We start from the raw sequence: 23,833 nt of genomic DNA, 5'->3' as shown, positions 1-23,833 counted from the left end.
AGTGGTGGCTGGATCTCAGCACTTAAATGGCCATCCTTTGGGGATACAGATCCAAAACAAGCCCTGAAGACGTTTTTGCACTTCGGACTAGACATTTAGAAACGGAGGAGGCCAACCCCCAGCACCATGTGGTGTGGTTGCCAAGTTACCTGGTCCCTTGGTCATCAGCAATGACGAGTCCTCGGCTGCCCAGTGCCTCAGCGAACCATGTGGCAGATGGGGAGGTTCCAGCAGGTTCCACGTCTTGAGAAATCTCCCATTCCCAATATTCATCATTCATCCAAAGCTGGCTTCCAGTCAGTCTTCCTTCTGCATTGGCAGAAGTTCACAGAAGACATTTGTCTCTCCTAGTGATGATCCCTGGAAGAGTTTCCACATGGGAAGCCAACCCATAACGGCAGCTTCTTTATTAAAATATGTTGAGTGGAAATTATGCTAATTAAGCTGGAGGATAATTATAGACTAGAAAGATTCTTTTGCAGTCTGAATTGAATTGTTGTAGATAAATGTGCATTAACTTAATAGTGTGCAGCTAATTATGAAAGGTAAAGGGGAGGAAGAGATGTAATCAGTTACACGATGTTTTAGAGATGCCACTGTCCCAGGCGAACTCCCCCTTTAAAGCCCAGGTAAACTGGTAATGAAACTTCTTCCAGCATTTGTCTCTGATTTCCGGCACCGCAATTAAAATAGTCACCGGTGACTAATTAACCCATTTAACTCCATTTGCCTGTGGCATTTATTACAGCAGGGAGTTCACTGCTTTGGCGCTATGCAGCTTTATACCCTGTTCTGAGTATATTTGCGGAGTTAATTCTTTATTCTGTATTTATGCTTTTGTGTGTATTTATGATACTTGTGAAAATGAGGCGCAGATCCATTGTTCCCATGTGATTTTTGCCATGCCCAACTAAAGCCGTATTCTAAAAAATAAGTCCTTTTTACTTAAAATTAGAACAAGCCCAAGTGGTAGTCGTATGCCTTCTGTTCCAAAGTCTTCCTTTCGAAGGATCTGAGACGCTTCATCATCATGCTCTCATTCTTTATAGAAAAATTTAGTGCTGGATTTATGGTTATTTATTCCTTTCAGTTAAAGATTTCTAAAATCTATCAGTTAGGTGGGTTTCCTGTGTTCGTAGATCAAAGGCACCTGAACCAGCTAAATGAAATACACCATTTTTTAAAAAATACAAGGAGTACATATAGTGATGTTGAGTTATTTTCAACGAATTTCAGAAAATTTAAAGTTCATATGTCTTCCAAGCAGTATGGTTTAACTCCCAGCCAAATACCTCTAGAGAGTTCGGAGAAGTTGCATGTTAAACAAAAAGAGATCCAGCAAAGCAAAAAAAAAGGTGTGATTTGACCTGGTGTAAAAACTATGTCTATTACATGAAGCAGTGCATTTCAGAGGGCAGAAAAGGAAGAGACTTATGTACTGGGACCTCCCATTTTACTCTTCTCTGTTTTCAGGGAACTTGAAAGAAATTCCTTTTGTTGCTTTTTCCAGCTAGAAAGCTAACAAAAATGTGGAGATATGTATCTAGCATTTACAGATGCCTTCAAATGGTTTATCTTCTTTTTTTTCTGTTTACATCTCACTGGTCTTGCTTGTACACAGATTGCTTGGAGATATTACCATTTATACCCTTGAATGTCAGTTTGAATTTCCTAAGTCTTTTCTGACACATGCATGTGTTCTTTAGAACATTTACAGCAGTTTGCCTTTTGACATAAAATTTTAGCTTTTCTTTCTTTTACTTCTGAGACAATACATTACATGTCTTTTGCCAAGACACTATAGGCATCAGACATGTTTCTCACAGCTCATTCTTTTAGTATACAGTTCACTTTTGATGAAATTATAAAACTGTTCTTGCCTGTGAGTCTAGAGGCTGCAATTCCTAGTACCTCGATTTTTTTTTTCCTGATCATCCAGTTGTCATCTTTATTGTAGAGGAAAGAAAAGATTGTTGCAAAACAGATGCAGAGAAATATGTTCGTGTACATTTCCCAGATCACCTCTCTGTCCAAGGAAACATAAAAGTGCCATTAATCATGTGATGAGAGGGTGAGTTTCCGAAGCCCTGACCCAGTACCTGCCAGGCTGGAGGCCAGTGTGTGTTCATTCACGTCTGCCTCCTGCTCCAAACATCTGGGATTCCGAGAGCAAGTCTGCTGCTGGATTTCAGTGGTGTTGGCATTTATTGTAAGACCTGCTAGGTGGGTTCTATAAAGACTTCAGTGGGTCATCGTGCGTAGGGTCCTTAAAAAAAAAAAAAAAAAAAAAACATACCATACAGTCCAACCAAAGTGTACAATCAGTGGCTCTTGGTATAATCACAGAATTGTGCATTCACAACAGTCAATTTGAGAATGTTCTCATTGCTCTGGGAAAAAAAAAATCCCATACCCCTTATACCCTTATTATTGGTGCTTGGCGATGGTATAGTATCTTTGTTACATTTGATGAAAGAATATTACAGTGTTAACTGTTAACTATGGTGCATAGTTTGCATTAGTTGTGTTTTTCCCGAATACCACCCTATTATTAACACCTTGCAATACTGACGTGCATTTGTTCTGGTTCATGTACGAACTTTTTTACTTTTGTGTGATTAACCACAGTCATCATCCACAACAGGTTTCGCTACATTATACAGTCCCCTGTTCTGTCCTCTAGCTTTCCTTCTAGTGACATACCCAGCCCTGGACTTCCCTTTACAACTACAATCACACCCATAATGCAGCACTGTTAATTACACTTACAGTATTGTTCTACTATCACCTCTATCCATTTCCAAACATTTACAAGCTACCCTGTATTAACTGTGTGACTTTGCAAAAGATTTTTAACTTTTAGCTTCAGTTTCCTTACCTGTAAACCAGTAAACACATTAAAAAGCCTTAAAAAAAGCCTAAAATAATTACTGTCTTATCCTTTACAGAAAAAGTTTGCTGACCCCTGAACTAGAATATTAAATGTGTTTGTGTGTGTAAAATATAAGATAAAATGTATATATACATATATATGTGTATATATATATATAAAACATGTTTAAAGTCTTTAACACAATGCTTGACATAATGCAAGCTCTTACCATATGTTGGCTGTATTTTAAGTATTATTATGTTAAATAGTTTTACTTAGTTGTTGGAAAGTGAAGAGGATTCGGTAAGATAACTTTACTCAAATTATGACAGTTAAAATATTTTTCTTTAAAAACATTTTCTAAAGCAAAGGCTTTGTAAATTAAACAGATAAGTGTAAGAATAAACATCATCACACTAACCTTTAGAAAATTGTTAATTTTCCTCATATTTTAGAATATTTGTTGGACTATTTTGAAAAATTGAAACAGTTATTTCAGTGAGTTAGTCATATTGATGGTGGGAGCTAAGAATAAAGACCAATCAAATGCTGTTGGCAACACATTTTTTAAAAGGACATCCATGTTTAGTTGATTCATAGGTGAGCATGAGATGACAGACGGCGTGGCTGCCGGCAGAGGTCCCGTGATTTCAGACCACGTGAATAGAAGTGCCCTGTTTGGGGCAGGTGGGGCCCTCATCCCACTCCCTTGGGCTGTTCCCACCACATCCGGGACACGGAGGCAGGTCATTGGCCGTTGCCTGGAAAGCAGCAGGTGCACATACCAGAGTGGGTTCAGGGGAGAAGGTGAGGCATGCATGATATTTGATGAAATTAGGCAAGAAGAGTATGGTGCAGTGTGGGTGAAGACAGACATGGTAATTATAAAGGCATTAAATGCTCCTCTTAGAATAGATAAAGAGATTCTTCAAAATGACCCATGATCCCACCATTGATAACATCACTCACATTTTTATTTATTCTCCCAGTCTTTCAAAGTTTTCTCTTGGTTCCTCTTTTGTCTCTCTCTCTCTCTCTCTCTCTCTCTCTCTCTCTCTCTCTCACACACACACACACACACAAACACACATCTTATTTCCTATATGGTTTTCTATCTTGAATTTTGTTCAACAAATATCGTTTCTTGACCATTTTCCCATGCTACGAATGTGCTTTTAAAACTTCCCTTTAATGGCTTTACAACATCCCACTCTACAGATATAGCATTCTTTAACCATTCTTCTTTTTTTTTTTTAAGTAGGGGGTTCCTAATGTCACATAGCACATATTCAGTCCAAGATTAACAATCAGTGTTTCACATTGTCTTCACTTAGTTGTACAACCATCATCACTCTCAATTTTAAACAATTGTCATAACATGTAACATCTTATCCAGCATTACACTAAAACTAGGGATGACTAATTAGTGGCTGATAACCATTCTTCCTGATCGCTGTATTTTAAATATTAAATGGGCCATCAAAGAAAAGAGATTTTTATCATGATGGGCTTCGGAATCAGGGATAAAGCCAGTTATAGGCACAAAGAAAAAGAAGTTATAGGCATGCAAGAAGAAAATTTAGAATACAGCCCTTCTCAAATGAACAAGGGCCAGCTTGGGAAGAGGTATTCTCTTGTCACACACACATACTTACCAATTTTTCTACAATCTGAGTTCACAGAGCAGGTGAGAGCTGAGCTACGAGGGCATCAAGGTTTCTTCTACCTCTGAAATGTTATGTTTCTGTAAGAGGCGACAGAAATTTCTTCCAGAGCATGGCAGGCCATATGTAAATAAATTAAATGACTCCCTGACAGTAAAGACCTTTTTCAAGAAACAATGTTTAAAAATCTATGTTGGTGAAAGGCTCAAGGATAAAAGTGCTCATGAGGACTGCTGCCTCCACCGCTGCCACCGGGGTGGACCTTGTGAGTCCGAGCCTCAGCCCGGGTCAGGCTCCTTAGCTGCCGGGAGCCGCTGGTATCACGAAGGAGGACGTTGAGGGCCAAGGGATGCAGGAACCACGGGCGCGGGGACCCCTAGTCGACGTGTCTCTGGTGGCGGAAGTCTTCATCTCCCAGATCACAGCTGCAGAACCTTGGCCTGAAAATGCTACATTATATCAGCAACTAAAAGGGGAGGATATTTTGCTTTCTGACAATGCAGCTTCTCTTGCTGTGCAGACCTTTTTGCAAATGTGTGATCTGCCTATCAAAGTGGTTTGTAGGGCAAATCCAGAATATATGTCTCCATCTGGTAAAGTACCTTTTATTCATGTAGGAAATCAAGTAGTATCAGAACTTGGTCCAATAGTCCAATTCGTTAGAGCCAAGGGCCATTCTCCTAGTGATGGGCTGGATGAAGTTCAAAAAGCAGAAATGAAAGCCTGCATGGAATTAGTCAGGAATATGCTCTTGGCTGCAGAGTTGTATCTTCAGTGGTGTGATGAAGCTACAGTAGGGAAGATCACTCATGCTAGGTATGGATCACCTTACCCTTGGCCTCTGGATCATATTTTGGCCTATCAGAAACAGTCGGAAGTCAAGCAAAAGATGAAAGCTATTGGATGGGGTAACAAGACTCTGGACCAGGTCTTGGAAGATGTAGACCAGTGCTGTCAAGCTCTTTCTCAAAGACCAGGAACACAACTTTATTTCTTCAATAAGCAGCCTAGCAAACTAGATGCACTGGTATTAGGGCATCTGTACACCATTCTTACCACACAGCTGACCAATGGTGAACTTTCTGAGAAGGGGAAAAACTATAGCAACCTCCTTGCTTTCTGTAGAATAATTGAGCAGCATTATTCTGAAGATCATGATAAAGGCAACTCACCTATCGGGTTGTCTTAGAGTCACTAGTTAATTATTATTTTTTAAAAATCTTAATTTTGAAATGTATATTACTTGAATATTATAATAGGTAATGGTATCAGAATTTTAAAACCAAAAACACTGCATTTGGAAGCCTCAAAACATACTGTATAATATATCCTTTATATGTACTTAATACTGTTCTTTGTGTACACAATAAAATAATTCTGAAATATAAAAAAAAATGCTCTTGAAAATGTTGACATCTTTTATAGAGGAACTGTGATTTAGAGAACTACCACATGTGTGAGTTTTTACACCCCTTGTTTTCTTGATTAGCTTAGCACATTTATATAAGGTTGTTAACTTTAGTTTTCTAACTCTGCTAGTCTGGGCAGTAATCGAGTTGTTTCATGATGTATCATGCCAGTGTTTCAACTTCAGCTCAGCTTTCTGAAAGAGAAATTAGTGAGCCCACTCACTCACAAATGTAGCAGCAAACTTCATTGGATTCTGTGCTCTCCCATTTGTTCCCATGGCTGATACATCAGGGCAGGTGGGCCCCAGAAGTTCAAACTAACATAGCTGCCCCCTGCTTGGTACTTAGGGCATCCTACCTTCCAGAGCTGGAGTAACCAATGATTTATTCAGCAGGTTCCAGGACTGACCCCTGAGAGGCTGCTTTAAAGAGGAGGCCAAATAAAAACACTAAGTGACTCAGTCCTTTGGAGAGTTAACTGCCTTTTCAGCCGGTGGATTTTATAAATGGGTATTTGTCAGTTTCCCTTGCACACTGCCTGGGAGGACACTGGGTAGTCTGCCAGATCCTAAGCACAGTGTCAGCATGCAACAAATAACAGATGATGTCTTCTGCCAGCAGGTTCTGGAGGAAGGCAAGCATGGAATATAAAGAGGTTCAGGCCTGCCCCTTGTCTTCCACTGGGGCGGTTACCAAGAGATGCAGCCTGGATCAGTAGCAGTCCAGGATGGATGGTGAGCTCAGTGTCACTGCCGCTGGGCTGACGTGTCATTTTGCTCCTATATTAAATAGAGTCATGACTTCAATATTTAGTTTTTATTAGAGGGGAGGAAACCATCTTATATCCTTTCTGGTCCAAGGTGAGGTATAAGCAGACCCATCCAAACACATGACCGTGAAGCTCTGTATCATCTTAAAAATATCAACGCCTCCCCAATGTCAACCTGAATACATGGAAACCAGCCTCTCCCTCCAAGATGTGGATGTCAATGACAGTTAAAACCCTTAGGGTCCTGTTCTCAGGCCAGTTGTATCATGAAGACATCAGAATTACTATAATAATATTTATACAGATTGATTCTTTACCCACTAACTCTTCTATTTTTCTTCCCAGTAATATGAAACTTAATGTTACTTCCTAAATCATTGCTAGTAAAATAATCAGCTTTATTTGATACCTTGATTTTTTTAGAATATTGTCTTCTTTTTACACACTAAAAATGTGTTATGATGTGAAATTAAAAATATTACAAAAATTAATTTTACTATTTTATCACTGGGTTTTAAGCCTCCTTTCTTAGTATGTAAAGTAGACCCATTAGAAGAAGTAACAATTTAAAAATAGGTGTCATTATTTTATACATTACAGTGATAATTTGATATAATAGCAGTAACATACCAGACCTTCCAAACAGGTCTAACCACCAGGAAATATCATTTTGTGTATTTAACTTCTCTGCATGGATCATTGCATCTTTTTTGTCTTTTTTAAAAATCATATTTGTTTACTCACTGTGCTTCTATCTTTTTATCTTCATCTTAGTTTTCTACTACTCCCTCCTATCTATGTCACATCAAAGCAGTAAATGTTAGACATGAACACATCTTCAAGGAAGGGTCTTCTTAGTTTGTAACAAATCTTGCCACGTGCAAAGCTTTTAGGAAGGGTCACAGATGAACTGGAGAAGTTAGAATATTTGTAGTATCTCCTTCTTAGGATAATTGCCAAGTGATTTTAAAAAGTGCATTTACCTTTTTATTAAATATTGGTGAAAAAGCTTAGAAGATGAACTCCCCCCACAAACCCCCAATCTTGATACAGATGAGCTAGATACATTCAACAACTATCCTCCTGGGTGGTTGACAACAGACAGATGGTTTTGAGATGGCTCTATTTAAACCCTCTATTCCTACCTTGTTCTGGTTATCGATTGCTGTGTAACAAACAACCCCTAAACTCATTGGCTTAAAACAGCAACTTATCACTACATCTCATGATTCTCTGGGTTGACCAGACTTAGCTGGGAGTTGTCACTTGGATAGTTTCATGAGGATGCAGCCAGATGTGGTGGATGTGCCACAGGGCTGGGTGCCCATGTTGGCCCCTCACACAGCAGGCAGTGGGGAGCTTGGCCGGGGCAGTTGACCAGAGCACCTACTCGTGGCCTCTCCACATGGCCTGGGCTTTTCACAGCATGGGGGACTGAGTTCCAAGAGGGAGTGTTCCAAGAGATCTTGGTGGGAGCTGCAAGATTTCTTATAAGGTGACCTCAGGAGTTCCAGAATGGCCCTTCTGCCATATTCTTGTAGTTCAGGTGATTGACTTGGGCCAGCTCAGACTCACTGAGTGGGAATCAGACCCCCGGAAGTGAGGATCAGCATGTGAATATGGGGTGGGGAGGAGGGATTGATGGCAGATGCTCGACTACCACCACACCAGATAAAGCCACCAGCAGACATATGTATTCGAGATCTGAGGAGACTCTTCTTTTCTCTTAATGACTTCTTTAGTCTACATCCACACACAACTGCAACATACACACACACTGTTTGAAAGAAAGGTGTCTGTTAAAATGATACACTGATTCATATACTGTGGATAAAAAAAAAAAAAAGGCCAGGAGAGAGACACAAGGATCTCCTAATGGGCTGGTCTTTTTTATGCAGAGGGAAATCAGAAGTAAAAAAAGAAAAGATTGGAGAGAATGCACAGACCTGTTCTGTTTAAATGCACTTTGGACAAGACTTTATCCAACCCAAAAATAGGGAAAATGCTGAAAATTTACCTACAATTCCTGGCCTTTTTAAATTATTTTCAAATTCCCCAAACTTCAGAAGCAGTGCTGCTTTTTCTCCTGATCATGGTGATAATGGATCATTCTTTCTATATTCTTGCTACCATATAAAATCACCTTTCTGCACTCCAAAGATGCAAAACAAAAAAACTACTGACCAGTGTTTATCGTGACCTCTTCCAATAAAAAACAAAAACAAAACAAACAAACAAAAAAGAACTTTTTGTATGTGTGCAAGTGAAAACAGTAAGCAAAAGTGAAACTTAACAAGTCTGAGTCACTTTCCTTTAATGAGGACGAAGTGATTGCCAGATTCTCTTGCTCTTGAGGGGAGTTGGAATGTGGAAGTCTTTCTCAGCTTGTGTAAGATTTTTCTGCGCGACCTTGAAGAATTCACCTAGCCCATTAGTGCCCAAGCACACGCTGGTGAACAGCAATTGTGTGCTGATGAGTGAATGTTTTAAAGGATGTGGTGTGGGGTAGGGGGGAGGTACCAGAGGGGAGCCATTGTGTCGCCGAAGAGAAAAAAGAAAGGAGAGTGGGGTAGAGCCAGCTGCTCCAAATGCTTTGGTTTTGCCAGACCTCCAGCCCCCTTTGCACCATGTCTGTCACCTTCCGGCCTGCGGATGGGGTGACTGAGCAGCACATACCAGGTTCACTAATGCGGAAGGTTTTGTGTGACTACTACATCTCAGGTTTCTCCTGGGGAATCCATTAAGCCTAAAGTGTGAATCTGCCTCCCTGTTGTCACAGCTGAGCGGAAAGGATCTGACTTCTAGAAAAATCTAAGTTTGATTGAGATACCAGATTGGTGGAAGAGCATTATTCATCTCAGGAACCTAATGATGGAGAACGCTACACCAGCTCCATTCCGTGATGGAAGAGGACTGGTGAGGTATAGGAGGAGGGTGATAATGTTAAAATGCATGAGAAGAGTTACATAGCATTGGACACCTCAGGTGCCTTTTCTTGCAAAATATGCACACATTGCAGAGCAACCTGTAAGAAGCCAGCATAAAAGACTCCTTCGTTTGCCCCACGAGGGGTTTATCAAGCCCTAGGAAAGCAGGTGTGCCCCAGAAGCCCATGAGCTCTCAGGTTGCCTTTAGGGTGGCTGATGAAGTTCTGGACCGCCCACCCACCTGCCTCTGTCTGTCTGGTTTTCTGTGCCTCGTGCCAGTCAGACTGCAGTTCACTCACCAGGTGCTTGAACCAAAAGTGGCAAGGGGTGATTACTGTACCTCGTTCCTACTCTTTCATATACACCCACAGTCTTAGTTCAGAACTCACTGAAATCCAGGAGGGGAAACCTGCTTGACCAGTTGGCAACATTATCTGCAGGAAGCAGTAGACAGATACCCGGATAATATGACCAGAGGAATTTGCTTCCTGGGACTTTTCTCTTGTTGCATCAAAATATTACCTTCCATCAGTGATCCTCAACATGCGGAGATTTTGTCCTCCGGGGGCCGTTTGGCAGTATCTGGAGATATTTTTGGTTGCTACCGGCATCCAGTGGGTCAAGGCCAGGGAGGCTGCTCAACATCCTGCAGTGCCCAGGACGGCCCATCCAGCAAAGAACGGTGCAGCCCAAAATGCCAACGTTGAAAAACCCTGCCTTATACTTATGTCGTCCCCTCTCAATCCCGCCATCAATCTCCCAGACCATAGCTCCTAGGGCCACTGACCTTCTCATATTCAGGATGCCTTGTTGACACTTGGTAAATCATTAGGGAATGAATGAATGGGCTCAGAAAGGTTGGTAAGCACGAGAGCAAGCAGTTGTTGAGAGTACCACTCATATAACTTTTGCACATTTATTCTATCATAGTCATTGTTCTTATCTTAGAGATGTTTTTAGCTTGGAGTAGTTTCATTTGTTCATTAAGAAACACTTATTGAGTGTCCTGTGTGCGGTGCAGTAGGCATGGAACTGGGAGCATGGTGAAGAGTTAAAAATAACATGGACCCCACTCTCTGGATTTTAGGGGAGGAAACAATCATGAAGCAATTATACAGATAAGGGTAAAACCTCACTCTGAGAAGCTCTACAGATTCTGTCTGCTTGCCACAAGAGAGGCCAGGGAGATTTCCACGATGTCCAGAAGTAAGTCACATTTTCTCCAGAGTTGTCTGACCCACAAATAAGTATCTGTGTAGACTCGCTAATATTGCTTGTGGAGAGGAGCAACAACTTTGCCATCAGAAGGAGCTTTTACAGGATGCTAACCCTCAAGCAGAAGCACGTTTGACCAGGCTGACGGGGAGGAGGAGCAAAGGAAAATGGGACACTGATTTGGCTTGGGTCAGAACTGCAAACAGTTCAGCCCTGCACAGAGTGAGGGCAGAAGGGCACATGGAGCGAACGCCAGGCAGCTGGGGACAGAGACCGGACCAGAATATGGGGAGCCACAGGGCAGAAGTGGGGGTGTCCACAGGTCAGTCAGATGCCCAGGTTTGCCGGGAAGCTTTGCAGTGGTGGGGTGTGCTGGAGAAACCGGAGGGGTTGCTGCCTGCAGTCGACCTCATGGGCCAGGAAGCTATTACAGTTTTCAAAGTAAAAGAAAATGAGGTCCTGGACTGCTGTTCCCACAATGGGAATATTATGGAAATCGAGTTTGCAGTTCTTGTGGCTGATTAGATGCAGGGTTGTGGAGGGAGAGGGAGAAGCTTAAAAATCACATTTCTAGTATTTTTTTTTCAGGCAGTTAATGAAAAACAATCCGTTATGAATGTGTGTGATCTTACAGGCTAAGTCAGCCCTTCTCTTTATCGGCATCCCGCTAGATTGGATAACATTTATGATCGTGACAACTTTATGGATTCTGTGTTTCAGAGAAAATGAGACAAGATTGAATTTTTCTTTATTTTGCAATAATAGGTATTTGGGGGAAAATATTTGAAACCTCCTTAGCTACGAAATGAACTCAGAAATGCTAGGCTTCCAAGATGCATCTATGTCAAACAGTTGCCTGCTGAAATTTCTGATTGGACTGTGCAAAAAAAAACAGCAAGTACAAAGTCTCCTCTTTGGGAACGGTGTTCAGAAGTAGCAGGAGGCCCACCTGTCACAGAGTTGAGGCCCGTTGCTGACTGTGACTGTCATCCCAGACCCAGCAAGTCCCTTCTGGAGTTGGGAGGGACTAGCAGTTTTCAGGAAGCAAGTTAAATTTGGGGTTTGTTTTTTGTTTTTTTCCTCTGTGTTGCTAATTCAAGCCTCTTTTTCCCTTCTATTTAACTGCAAAAATAGCATTAAATCACACAATAGGCGGTAAGCTTAAAATGTCAAATATCGTAGAGACTTAAAACCTAATAGGTCAAGGAATATTTAGGAAAACTCATAGATGACACATACATTATAAGGGCTGAAGAGAAGTTGTTTAAAATGCATCACTAAGCTTTTAGCTCTGGCATCACCCAGAATACAAATTTTAAAAACAACCACCTCCCAAACCCACTTGGTACTACTCTTAGAAATGAAGACATTTGGCTGAATTAATTATGGTTTTGGTCTAATGTAGTGACTTTTTCAGTTCAGTGTTTAAGTTCTGGTCTATCAAAATGTGCATAATATTTTAATTAATCAAGATTTTTAAATTTGCAAATGAGGGTGAAATCTGTTCTCTTAACTGAGAGCAATATTTTATAGAGCTTTCACACTTGAGTTTTAAAAAAAAATTCTGAACCTAGTCTTTTGCCTCCTTATTTTTGTATCTATTGGCATGGAATGAATCTGGATGCTCTTACAACTCTAGGAAATTTATATCTTCTGTGACTCAGTGGAAGAAAAGCTCACTCTGACATCTAGCCTCTGAGCACAGCCTGCAACTCTGAAACTTATTCAAATGGAAGTCAAAACACTATTTAATGAGCACCAGAAAATTTGAGTGTGCTCAGTTCTATCATGCAATGCCGGAGCAGGGTTCTTTGCACTACCTATGAGTAAATTACTCCTCTATGCCCTGACACATTCCAGCATCATCCCCAGCTTCCTTTACCATCCCTGAGAACCACAGCTGAGGATGGGTAGGTTCTGCTCAAGCAGGGAGCATATGGCTGGAATCTGGGAGACCTGGATTGACTCGTGGACATTCCTTCTACCAACTTTGAGCAAGTAGCTTATGCTCTGCAAACCTGACTCTCTTCATCTGTTTATAAAGTAGAGATAATCATGCGCCCTACCTCACAGAAATGTTATGAAGAAAAGTTGATTGACTGCTAGCATTTATTGAGCGACTACTAAGGCCTGTCACTTAGTGGAGTATATTAAAATTGGGGTAATTCGTGTAAACTTTCAAAGTTCAAAGTTGTAGCTTACTAGATTTAGACAGTCAACATTTTCTGAACATCTACTCAATGTAAAGTATTTTGTTGATGGTCATGGTGCATTTTAATAGAAAATACCAGATATTTCAGGAATAAGATAATATTTTATGCAAAGTTAAATAAAATAAATGAATGAATATATTGAGTGTAAAGAAAGATAAGTGCTTTATGTTAGAAATTCTTCAAAGAAACTATTTGCTTTTAATTCAGCTGGAAAATTTTGAGTGGCATAGCAAATCCCTTAGGGAAAACTCAAACCAGGAGAATGCTAAGGTTAGTTGAATAACATAAATTTGGAAAACGCATTTTATCTGGAAGGTGTTATTTATTGCACCAACAAATAGCTGAGCTCTTAATGGAAATAGGTATTTAGATGGTCTGTTGTATTTGCACATCCTGCTCATTGATGGAATGAATGGCTAATGCCTTGCAAATGCATCTTAACAAATTTGAAAGAAATTTTCAGGAAGACACCCAATATAGTCTTGAAAAATTTAGAGATACCATCATGAAAGAAAAGTATGGTATGTAAGAACACTCATTTCCCCAGGTAGGACCCCATGTTCTCTGTTCTGTCACCTGACTCTGGGCCATGCAATTCTTAGAGTGAGGATGACTGAAATTATAAATGGAGAAAGTATAACAGAGATGTTTGTTTTAAAGCAGTGTTATTGCACAGTAATAGCCACAGAAAAAGTCTTTGCGTCAGTTGTCCATGTTTCAGTTTGCTAAAGCTGCCGGAATGCAATATACCAGAAATGAGTTGGCTTTTACAAAGGGGGTTTATTAGTTCACAAATTTACAGTTCTAAGGCCATAAAAAGTGTCCTAATTAAGGCATCATCAAGAGGATACCTTCACTGAAGAAAGGCCTATGACATCTGGGTTCTTCTGTCACTTGGGAAGGCACATGACTGGCATCCGCTGGTCCTTCGCTCCTAGATTTCATTGCTTTCAGCTCCTGGCTTCAGTGGCTCTCTCAGCTCCTCCAGGGGTTTTCTTCTAAACTTCTCTGAGTGTTTGTTTTCTGAGCTCTCTGGGCTTTTTTTTAGATCTTTTATCCTCATAAAGGACTCCAGTAAAGGATCAAGACCCACCTTGAATTGGGTGGGTCACATATCAGTTGAAATAACCTAATCAAAAGGTCCCACCCATAATAGGTCTGCACCTGTAAGAATGGATTAAAAGAACCAGGCGTTTTCTGGTAACAGCTTCAAACATGCACTGTTGGTTATTGATACTTTTAAAAATTACACCCAACTCTTGATTTAAAGAGAGAGAGCAATGATAATCGAAAGATACCTAAAAGACATGGTGTTAGGTGAATTTTACCTTATCTTAATGAAATTTAGGAGGGGTAGACATTCGTTCTTGTGCCTAACTTCTGGTGGTTTGTATGAAATTATAGAATCGATCAATTAGACGATGAAGCATCATGGTTCAGAGCGTCAGCTCTGCAGCGAATCGCCTTAGCTTCTAAGGGCTGCTGTAACCAAGAATCCCAACTCGGTGGCTTTAAACAACAGAAATGCATTGTCTCACAGTCTGGAGAAGAGACTTCAGAAGCCAGGGTGTCAGCAGGGCCACGCTCTCTGTGAAGCCCGTAGGGGAGAGGATATGTTTGTTTCATGCACCTATGGGCAGAGTTTTCACGTCGCTTTAATTTGTTAGCTTTTGTGTACTGCACTCGACAGCTCATTCTGCCTCCTAAGTCCATAACAGCCCAGTAAATGCCCTGGAAAAAGGGCAAGAAATGGGTGTGATGGAGGTCCCTGAAGTTCAAGTACAAGATTGGAGACCTTAAGAGCAATTTGAAGGAGTGGAGAGCATGCTGAAGGTATTTTTTTTCCCAAAAAAGCATTTTCAGTAATGTCACTGAAAAAGTGTTTTTGTACTGATCATTGCATGATACCATTGTCCTATTCTATTTCTAAGGTAAAAAAAAAAAAATTGAAAGAGAAAAGGCAATTTTGAAATTTTCTTCAAATTCTCTTGTGTGTTTTAAATATATAAAGTACCCCTAATGATTTTTGTGATTTATTTTATGACTTTAAAAGTTATAAAATAATACATTCCAAAACATTTACCAAAGGAAGTTATTAGAAATGAGTGAGAATCCATCTTTCCAGATGACAGTGTTTATTTTCATTTGACTTACCCCCTGCCTCACTTGATTGGAATTCTGAATTTAAACCTTACAAAATAAATTTCCTATTCATAAACGCAGGATCTGCTCTTTCCCCAACAATTGTTCATGATGCTAAAGTTTTATATGTAGGTTTGGGTCATAACTATTGTAAGGACCATTTATTCACCTTTCTTCCCAAACTGTGTGGCAGGCACCCTAAGGCAACACTGCAAGTTTGGACTCCACAGGATATCTTGAATTTTCTGGGGAATTGCCACAGCGGCCGTTAGACTCCACATGAAGTACAAGCTCGAGGTAGTTCACAGTTTCAGCATTAGATTGTGCCATATTCCTTTGGATGATATCATGTCTTTATGACACTGGATTTTCAGCAGCTTCATAATGAAATTGAAGTACTACACAAAGATCAACATACAACAGGAACTGGACATGGCCGTGTTCAGTTCCAAGGTTGAAAAGTTGCACAGTGTCCAACAGGTGCCAACTTGAGAGAACATAAATAATTCTTAAGTTGTTCAGACACAACTATTTAACACATGGACCCATCAGGCATTTCTTTCGGTCCAGGGACGCTGTGAAAACCCATGGGAGACACCAAGGGCCCTGGGGGTTTGCCCCTGTGGAGATAAAACTTAAAACTATGTTTTTCTAGTAAGCAAAGAATGAGGAAACCATTATTCTTAATTAATGAAAAGGATAATAGAATTAACGTATGCTTTAATATTTACATAAATAAAACTGTATCTTCCACTGTCTCTTTTTCTTATATTCAAACCTAGCCCATCTGTCCTGTCTGTGCTCTCCTCCCTCACCCCCATTCTGAATTATAAAGGTCTTTGGTAACAATAACAGAAAGCATCTTTAAACTCATTGAAAACTTTCCAATTAATTTTTTTTATTAATGATGACCATTTTACCAAGTATTAGGTAGACACAGATGTAAATAAGCCTAATCTAAGACTTTATCAGTGGGTAGAAACTGAATGTAATTGGGGACTATTGTCTGGAAATTAATATTTTTTATTATTGCACTTTTAAAGGAAGCTTACTAATGTGTTCAGTTGCACAGATACGGAATCATCCTGTATAATGATGCACAGGTGGTCGTTCCACATCCCTTTGCCTCCATGGTCTGCCAAAGACTGTTAATAAATATTCAGTTTTGGTTATTTTATTGTAACTAAAGAGTGAAAATATTCTCTGTATTTTGTGTTTGGAATTCAGAAATCAGAAATAGAGGAAAGTAATAGTTTTAAAGGGAAAGTATTGTTAAAAATGATAAAAGTACACACCTGTGGAATTCCTTTGCATTTAATGTCTTTATTAAATGCAAAAAATTGTGAATGGCCACTGGACTCTATTGTTCTTTTTTCTAGTATTAAAAGAGCGCGCCCAAAGTGTTCGTATCTTCTTTAGAATTCCTTTAAGGACACAGTGAAACAATAGACCTGAAGGATGTGTTTCAGTGACATGAATACCAGTAACTATAGACCTAAGGAAATTGCTGTAGTTGTTTGTTTTTGTTTTTGTTTTCCTTTTCTATCAACTAAACAACAATAGCAACACCAAAAGCATTCCTACCATTCCAGTTAAAAAAAAAAAAAAGCTAAGTGATATAACCCAAAAAGTTATTTTTCAGTGGTTATATGCAAGTTCAGACTTGCTACCAACCAGATTCCAAAATAACCAGCCAACTATACAAAACAACAGTTAGACAAACAGGGTGGTGACTTCACGTACGTAGACCAAACAACTGGTTGATTTTCTTTTTTCTATTCTTGAACTTGTAGGATGGTATCATGTTGACAGAGCTTAAGTACACTGTCGTAACCCCTGGAATGACACTTCTTCAGAGGCAGCCAGCAGTCAGAATAGAAGGTTTGTCTTTGGCATCTTCCCCTTCTCTTTTGGTGACCCTCTGGACCACCTTCCTGGGCAGCCCAGGCCTAGTCACCAAGAAAGAGAAGTGTAGACCCTGGCAGCCCGGAGTCAGCCTGGCTCCCACATAAACAATTTTACAGATCGCCAACCTCAGACGAGGCCACTCTTTGACCACGACAGATCAAGGCATGATTGAAACTCCTGTGTAATCATGTCTAAACACAGACAAAATCCTGAATGGTGTCCAAACCATAAAAATGACCGAAAAGCCCCCTATCCTAGCTGATGTGACTGCTGCTACTTTACCAGTCACAGCTTTAGCCTTACTCTATTCCTCCCTCCTTCTAGATGGAGTTCATTAAGATAGCCAGAGAATTGCTTTGCGTCCTGGTGGCATCCAACCCAGAACAAAGCCCTGCCTCCCTGAGGCGTCCCAAAAGGACTAGCAAAAGCCTAAACCCTGCAGGTCTATCCTAGCACCATCTTTTGAGACACCCCACGGTTCCCCATGGTTTCATCCTGGTGGTCTTGACTGGAGAGCACTGACATCACTGTCACCTTCTTTTAGGATGTGTCCTCTTCCTGAAACCATGTGACCCATAAGCCAGAAGAAGAAGCCCCAATGTCCTCTTTCTTCTTACACAATGGGCTTTTTCTCTTAGATAATTCTGCTCCCACTTTATTGCCCACTGCATGTTTGGAACTAGAGGCTACATACAGTTGGGGAGCAGACTGATGGAAAAGCTATTTTGACTAAATGTAACTTTAAATAAGCTTTGAATCTTGACAGTTGATCACCAGGCTCCATATACTAGCTTTTTAATGTTCTTTATCAAGTCACCAAACTGTTTGATCTAAGTTTCTCAATCCCAATAAGGATGGGAAATGCTGGCTAATGTCCCTCCAGCTCTAAAATTTGAGAGAAAATCAAATAAAAATGTAATAATAATGGAAATTCTGAGCCATTGTTATGAATATTCATGATGAAAAAATTATTTATTTGTATTAGTGATAATTATTTCTGCCATCCTTTGAATTGACTTGAATCCAGCACTGTCTTAACAGGCTTTGAATGCGGCTCCAGCATTTTTTTAATAACGTCTCTTACATCAGTGTGTGCTGTCTACTTGTAGTCTGTCTCCTCCACTAAAATGTAAGCAGCTTGAAGTTAGGCCTCAATATGTACAACTTCAGGAACTAGAACATTCCTTGACTCATAAAAAGCCTTTTTGAATATTTCTGGAAGAAGAGAATGTATGTGTGCTACTTTCAGACAATTCGTTACTTCATTGTTCTTCAAATACCTTTTTCACTTGGTGCATTTTTTTGGACCAAACTGTTTTAGATTCTATTAAGATTTACTTTAAGAGGAAGCATCTCTGTTCAGTGTTATCTGAAATAAAGTGTTGTCATTCAGTGGTATATCAAAATAAGGGTATGGAAATGAAATTGTATGTGTGATACATGGTTCAAACATTTGAGGAACTAAAATCAACAATGGATATTGTTAAATGATTTTTACTGCCAAGATTGGAATCTAGTTAGCAATTAAGCCCCAAGTAGACTTCACTGTCTATACTGTGGAGAAACTGGGCCAGTTACCATGGGGTGGGTTCTTACTTCCAGAAACATCTAGCCTACTATGGAATCTTGGAGATGGTATTCTTGTGTTAAAACTATAGAATTGTGGCTTTTATCAGAAATTCATGTTTCCGTAAACAGATTCATCAGAAGTACCACGTTCATTTTTTACACAAATTTCATTTTATTTGAGAATAGTCAAATGATACGGTTACCTAATTTAGAAGAAAATGTGTTCCATTCTATGATTGTATATAGACATGTCCATATGTGAACATGTATACATGTATCCATATACATATATTCACATATGTATACATACGTATGCATGTACAGAAACCATTTTGAAAGTGGTCAGGGCTTTTTGGCTTTTTCTCGGACAAATTCTTAATCCAATCCTGAGGCAAAATCTGGACCTTACTCCGTTACTGAAAATAAAACTGTTGACTCAACATACTTGAATTGTTCAGTCCTGAACTGCGTGTTTTGGCATCAGATCCCTCGCCTCTCCTTCCCACTTGAGGTCCACCATTCAGGTGATTTTCTAAGAAAAACCATGGACTGTTAATTTTAAAATGGGTACATAGTCATACACTATAAACATTTTCATAAAGTCATTATGGTTTACAAGGTAAAGTTTATGGGCCCTAATCTGAAGCTTTTTCCTTTGGGCTACTATCACCAAACAGAGCCTGTTAGAATTTTCAAGGCAACAAAACTCCTATTTGTGACGTTAATTTTTCATTATGGAGAATATTTTTATTGAAAAGGTCTGGTTGTATTAATAAATACATAGTATTTAAAATTAATTGATAGTGCACAGGTATTTTAATATAACTGAAATATCCTTTTTAATCCAATGGTTTTGAAATACTTAGTCTTCAGTATTCCTTAGTTCTGAAGCTACATGTGATTAAAAATGGTAAATAATAGCATAAATTCTGGCTGATCAGTTGAGATTATTTTCCCCCTTTAACTCCTATTTTAGTTTGTCAAGCTGTTATGACAAATATCATACAAAGGTTTGACTTAAACAGCAAGCATTTATTGTCTCAAGGTTTTGAAGGTTAGAAGTCCAAAATTCAGATTTCAGCAAGGCCATGCTTTCTCCCGGGTTGGTTGTGTTCTAGGGATGTCAATCCTCCATCATATGGCATCTCTCTCTCTTCTGTCTGCCTTCTTCTGATTTCCAGCATTTGCAGATTGCCCCCCAAATATCCTCTCTTTATAATGCTTCCAGTCATAGAGATAAAGGCCCACCCTGATTCATTTTGGCTTCTATTCTGGTTTGCTAATGCTGCCACTATGCAAAATACCAGTAATGGATTGGCTTTTATAAAGGGGTTTAGTTTGGCTACAGATTTAAAGTTCTGCAGCCATACAAGTGTCCAAACCAAGGCATAAACACAAGTATATCTTCACTGAAGAAAGGCCATTGGCGTCTAGAAAACCTCTGTTAGCTGGGAAGGCACGTGGTTGGAGTCTGTTTGCTCCCAGGTTGTATTTTAAATGGTGTTCTCCAAAATGTCTCTAGGCTTAGCTGCAGCACTGAGCTCCTTCTGTCTGAGCTCTTATAGGGCTCAAGTAAACTAATCAAGACCCTTGCAGAATGGGCAGGGCCACACCTCCATGGAAATAGTCTAATCAAAGGTATTACCCACAATTGGGTAGGTCACATCTCCATGGAAACAGCCTAATCCAAAGATTCCAACCTAATTAACACTAATTTGTCTGCCCCACAAGATTTCATTAAAGAACATGGCATTTTGGGGGATGTAATACATCCAAGCTAGCACAGCTTCATCCAAAATAGGATCACAAATGAGTCCACACCTTAACTAATAATAGCATCTTCAAAGGACCTACTTACAAATGCATTTCACACCCCCAGGAATGCAGATTAAGATTTAGAACATGCCTTTTGCAGGGGAGATAATTCAATCCCCACCCACTAATAAATACAATTCAGAGAAGAAATCTATTTCTTGGCTAAAATGAATTTAAGGGTACTCCGTATCAGAAATAACCAATTTTCTCACAATCCTACTGTGTCTCTCTCTTCACTTTGGCAGCCAGTAGAAAACTTGTTAATTGAAATTGCTCCTTCTTATTCTGAAATAATACATGCCAGTCCCCAAAAGGGCAGCCTTATCTAACCGACTCGCCCCACTGACCCTAGAGGGGGCCTGAGTGACGGGTTGACCAGAATCTCCCACAGATGTGAAGCATGTGGGCGGTAGAAGTAAAGGGGGTTCACATCAGAGGGGGCTTATGAAGGGTTTCTTTCCTTCATTCTTCATCTGTCATCCATGAGGAGGTCCTGTCGGCTCTGCGCTTGAAATGCATCCAGGTTTCCTCCTCTCCTTTGCAGCTCGCCCGTTGCCACCATCTTCCTTCACTGTCCCTGCAAGAGCCTCCTCGTCTAGCCTGCTTCCATGCTACTGCCTAGAGTCTCTTCCCAACACAGCAGACAGAGGGTCCATTTTGTAAAATCAGCTTTTTCAAGGTGTCATTTAATACAATAAAGACACCATTTCATGTGTGCAGTTAGTGAGCTTTGACAAATGTGTACCCCACACAACCACCATCAACGTGATTGTTTGAAAATGGGAATCAAACTGTGACATTCCACTGGCATCTGTGTCCTTCTCAACATGGCCGGCTGCCTCACTCCACTCCACCCACTGGCCTTCTCCCATCTTCTCTGACATGCCAAGCACACCCCTGCCTCAGGAAAACCTTTCACTGGCTGCCCCCTCTTTCCAGAACCCTCCCTCCATCCAGCACCATCTTCAGGTCTGCTCCAGCATCACCTGCTCAGGGGGTCTTCCCTGGCTACTGTATTGATGATAACAAGCAGTCACACCCCCACGCCCTGACATACCCACACCCACCCACACACACACATTGGTATTCCTTTACTCTGCTTTATTTTCTACATCACTGTCTTCACCATCTAGCCATTAGTTTAGTTTGCTCTTTTTAATAACTAGTTGTCTGTTGCTGTTAGGAAGTAAGTTCCCTGAGGACAAGACCCTTTGCTCTGTCCTCCACAGGGTCTCCAGTGCCTATTGCATTGTGGCCACCTAGTGATATTTGTTGGAGGAGTAAATGGGCTCATGGCTGAATCCTAAGGCCAAGCGGACAGCCAGGTGGCCAAGGGCAATATGGCAGGGGGTGAAGGCTACTAGGCCTTACTGGAACACGCTGAAGGCTCAGGGAGGTTGCACTACCAGTAGATAAACAAGAGGTGGCCAGGAAGCAGAGCATCTGCCCACTAATCACAGGTAACAGGGCTTCCTCTTGGGCATGAGGTTAGGAGGCTCTGCCCTTCCCACTCTTCCAGGCAGCATCCTACACCCTGTTGCTCCAATGAGCGGTCTCTCCCAGGACTAAAGGAGCCATATCCTGGGTCAGATGGGCCTCTGTATCAGTTTCCTGTACCTGCTATAACAAATTACCACACTGTTGGTGGCTTAAAACAACACAAATTTATTCTCTTACGGTTTGTACGGTTCTGGAGGCCGGAAGTCTAAAATCGGTTGCACTGGTTCAAAACCAAGGTGTCGACAGGGCTCCCTATGCCCCCCTCTGGAGGCTCTGGGGGGCAGTCTGTTTCCGTGCCTCTTCCAGCTTCTGGAGCTGCATGCCCATGGTCCCTTCCTCTTGCTTTGGGAGCCACATTGCCTTCTATGCCGCATGTCCCTCAGCCTCCCTCTTATAAGGATGTTTGTGATCTTATGATAGCATTATCCCATCCAGATAATCCAGGACCATCCACCCCATCTCAAATCCTTAACTTAAACCTGCAAAGTCTATTTTGCCATATGGGGTAACAGTCATGGGTTCCAAGGATTAGGACCTGGCTATCTTTGGGTCCACCATTCCGCCTACCACAGCCTCCCGACCAGAGACCGACCACAGACATTGGGGGCAAATGGAGACTCCCAGATTCTTTCCTGCTGATTCCCTGATGCACGAAGCAGTGGGGATTGTGCCGTTCCACGTTGCCCTTCTGTGGACTGTTTCCTGTTTGCAGGGCTGAGGGATAGGCCACATTTCAAAGAATGCAGGCAAATGTGGTGGCCCTGATGCTTATAACATTTGAATTCTCCCCCTTTTCTGTACTTGACTTTTCGTATCACATGTGGTGTGTGTGTGTGAGTTGCCTCGGTCTTCTATGAAAAGAGGTGGGCATAATTCATAATACAAATCTGAGATGAGGAGAGGATCATGCAACAGGAGGGAAACGCAGTGGTTGGGTGGTCCTCAGTATCTTCTAGTCTCCATGAAGCCATCTCTGGGGAGCACTGGGGCTCTTCCCCCACGAGGCCAGGGGAGAAGTGGTGGTTGAGCATATGATGCAGGATGGGGAACTACATTTTCCCAAAATATAAAGCTTGGAGAAAGCCATTTCTTTCTAATAACTGTAACAATTGAACTTGCTTTCTAGGGTGCCATAATTCTATGTTAATGTTTACAGAAAATCAAAGTGCATGCTTTGTTAAATCTGATTTACCACATAAGGCAGCTTTTGGGTTTTGGTTGCATACTATCTGGGAATGAAGATTAAGATATAAATGCCTCCATATTTATCATTCTATAAGTTTTCATTGGTTAACAAGAATTAAGGTATTTCCATTTTGCTAAAAAAAAAAGAAAATAAAATCTCTGTATCTTTCTTACGATCACCACCCCCACCCCCAACCCTGTCAGAAACCAAATCAAAACCGAAAATGAAACAGCCTGCCTAGTGGCTTTAGATGTAAAAGTTTAAGCCAGTGCTGATCTTTAAAACTTTTAGGGGGAGTTCAAATGTTTGTAAATAATGGAGATTTTTGTCAATTTAAATAACGCCCCTCCAGCCCGTTTCCCCAGTGGGAATGTTTTAAGTCGCAAATAAAATGAGCAATGCCGCTCTTATGGAAAGCTTCACTGAACATCGGATTTTGAATTGGTGAATTCTCTGATTGTCCTGGGACTGGGTGGTTTCTCTTCACTTAGGGAAGTAAACTGGATAAAACGCTGTGACAACCCATCGACTCTTTGGTTGCAGCGCCCCCTGAACATAGTAACATATTTCAAGCTGTGTGCTACAGAGCCCTGTGCCGAGCACTGAAATTTTAACAACTCAGTCCATGTAAGAGTGAGGAGCTA

At 40.7% G+C, this 23,833-nt stretch overlaps 2 protein-coding genes across 6 annotated transcripts in view; both read left to right on the top strand.

The window, feature by feature from the left end:
• Window positions 1–23,833, top strand: part of CTNND2 (catenin delta 2) — a 1,032,924-nt gene that overhangs the window by 723,866 nt on the left and 285,225 nt on the right. The window lies entirely within an intron of this gene.
• On the top strand, window positions 4,886–5,725 carry LOC119506506 (metaxin-2-like). Its single transcript, XM_037799549.1, has one exon. It carries the CDS (start codon window positions 4,886–4,888, stop codon window positions 5,723–5,725), a length of 840 nt encoding a protein of 279 aa, XP_037655477.1.

The sequence above is a fragment of the Choloepus didactylus genome, chromosome 11 (genome assembly GCF_015220235.1).
Source record: "Choloepus didactylus isolate mChoDid1 chromosome 11, mChoDid1.pri, whole genome shotgun sequence".
Classification (NCBI taxonomy): Eukaryota; Metazoa; Chordata; class Mammalia; order Pilosa; family Megalonychidae; genus Choloepus; species Choloepus didactylus.
This window is presented reverse-complemented; position numbering and strand designations above follow the sequence as displayed.

Excerpts from the sequence above, each read along its gene's own strand:
- LOC119506506 (XM_037799549.1), top strand. The coding sequence starts at position 4,886 with ATGCAGGAACCACGGGCGCGGGGACCCCTAGTCGACGTGTCTCTGGTG.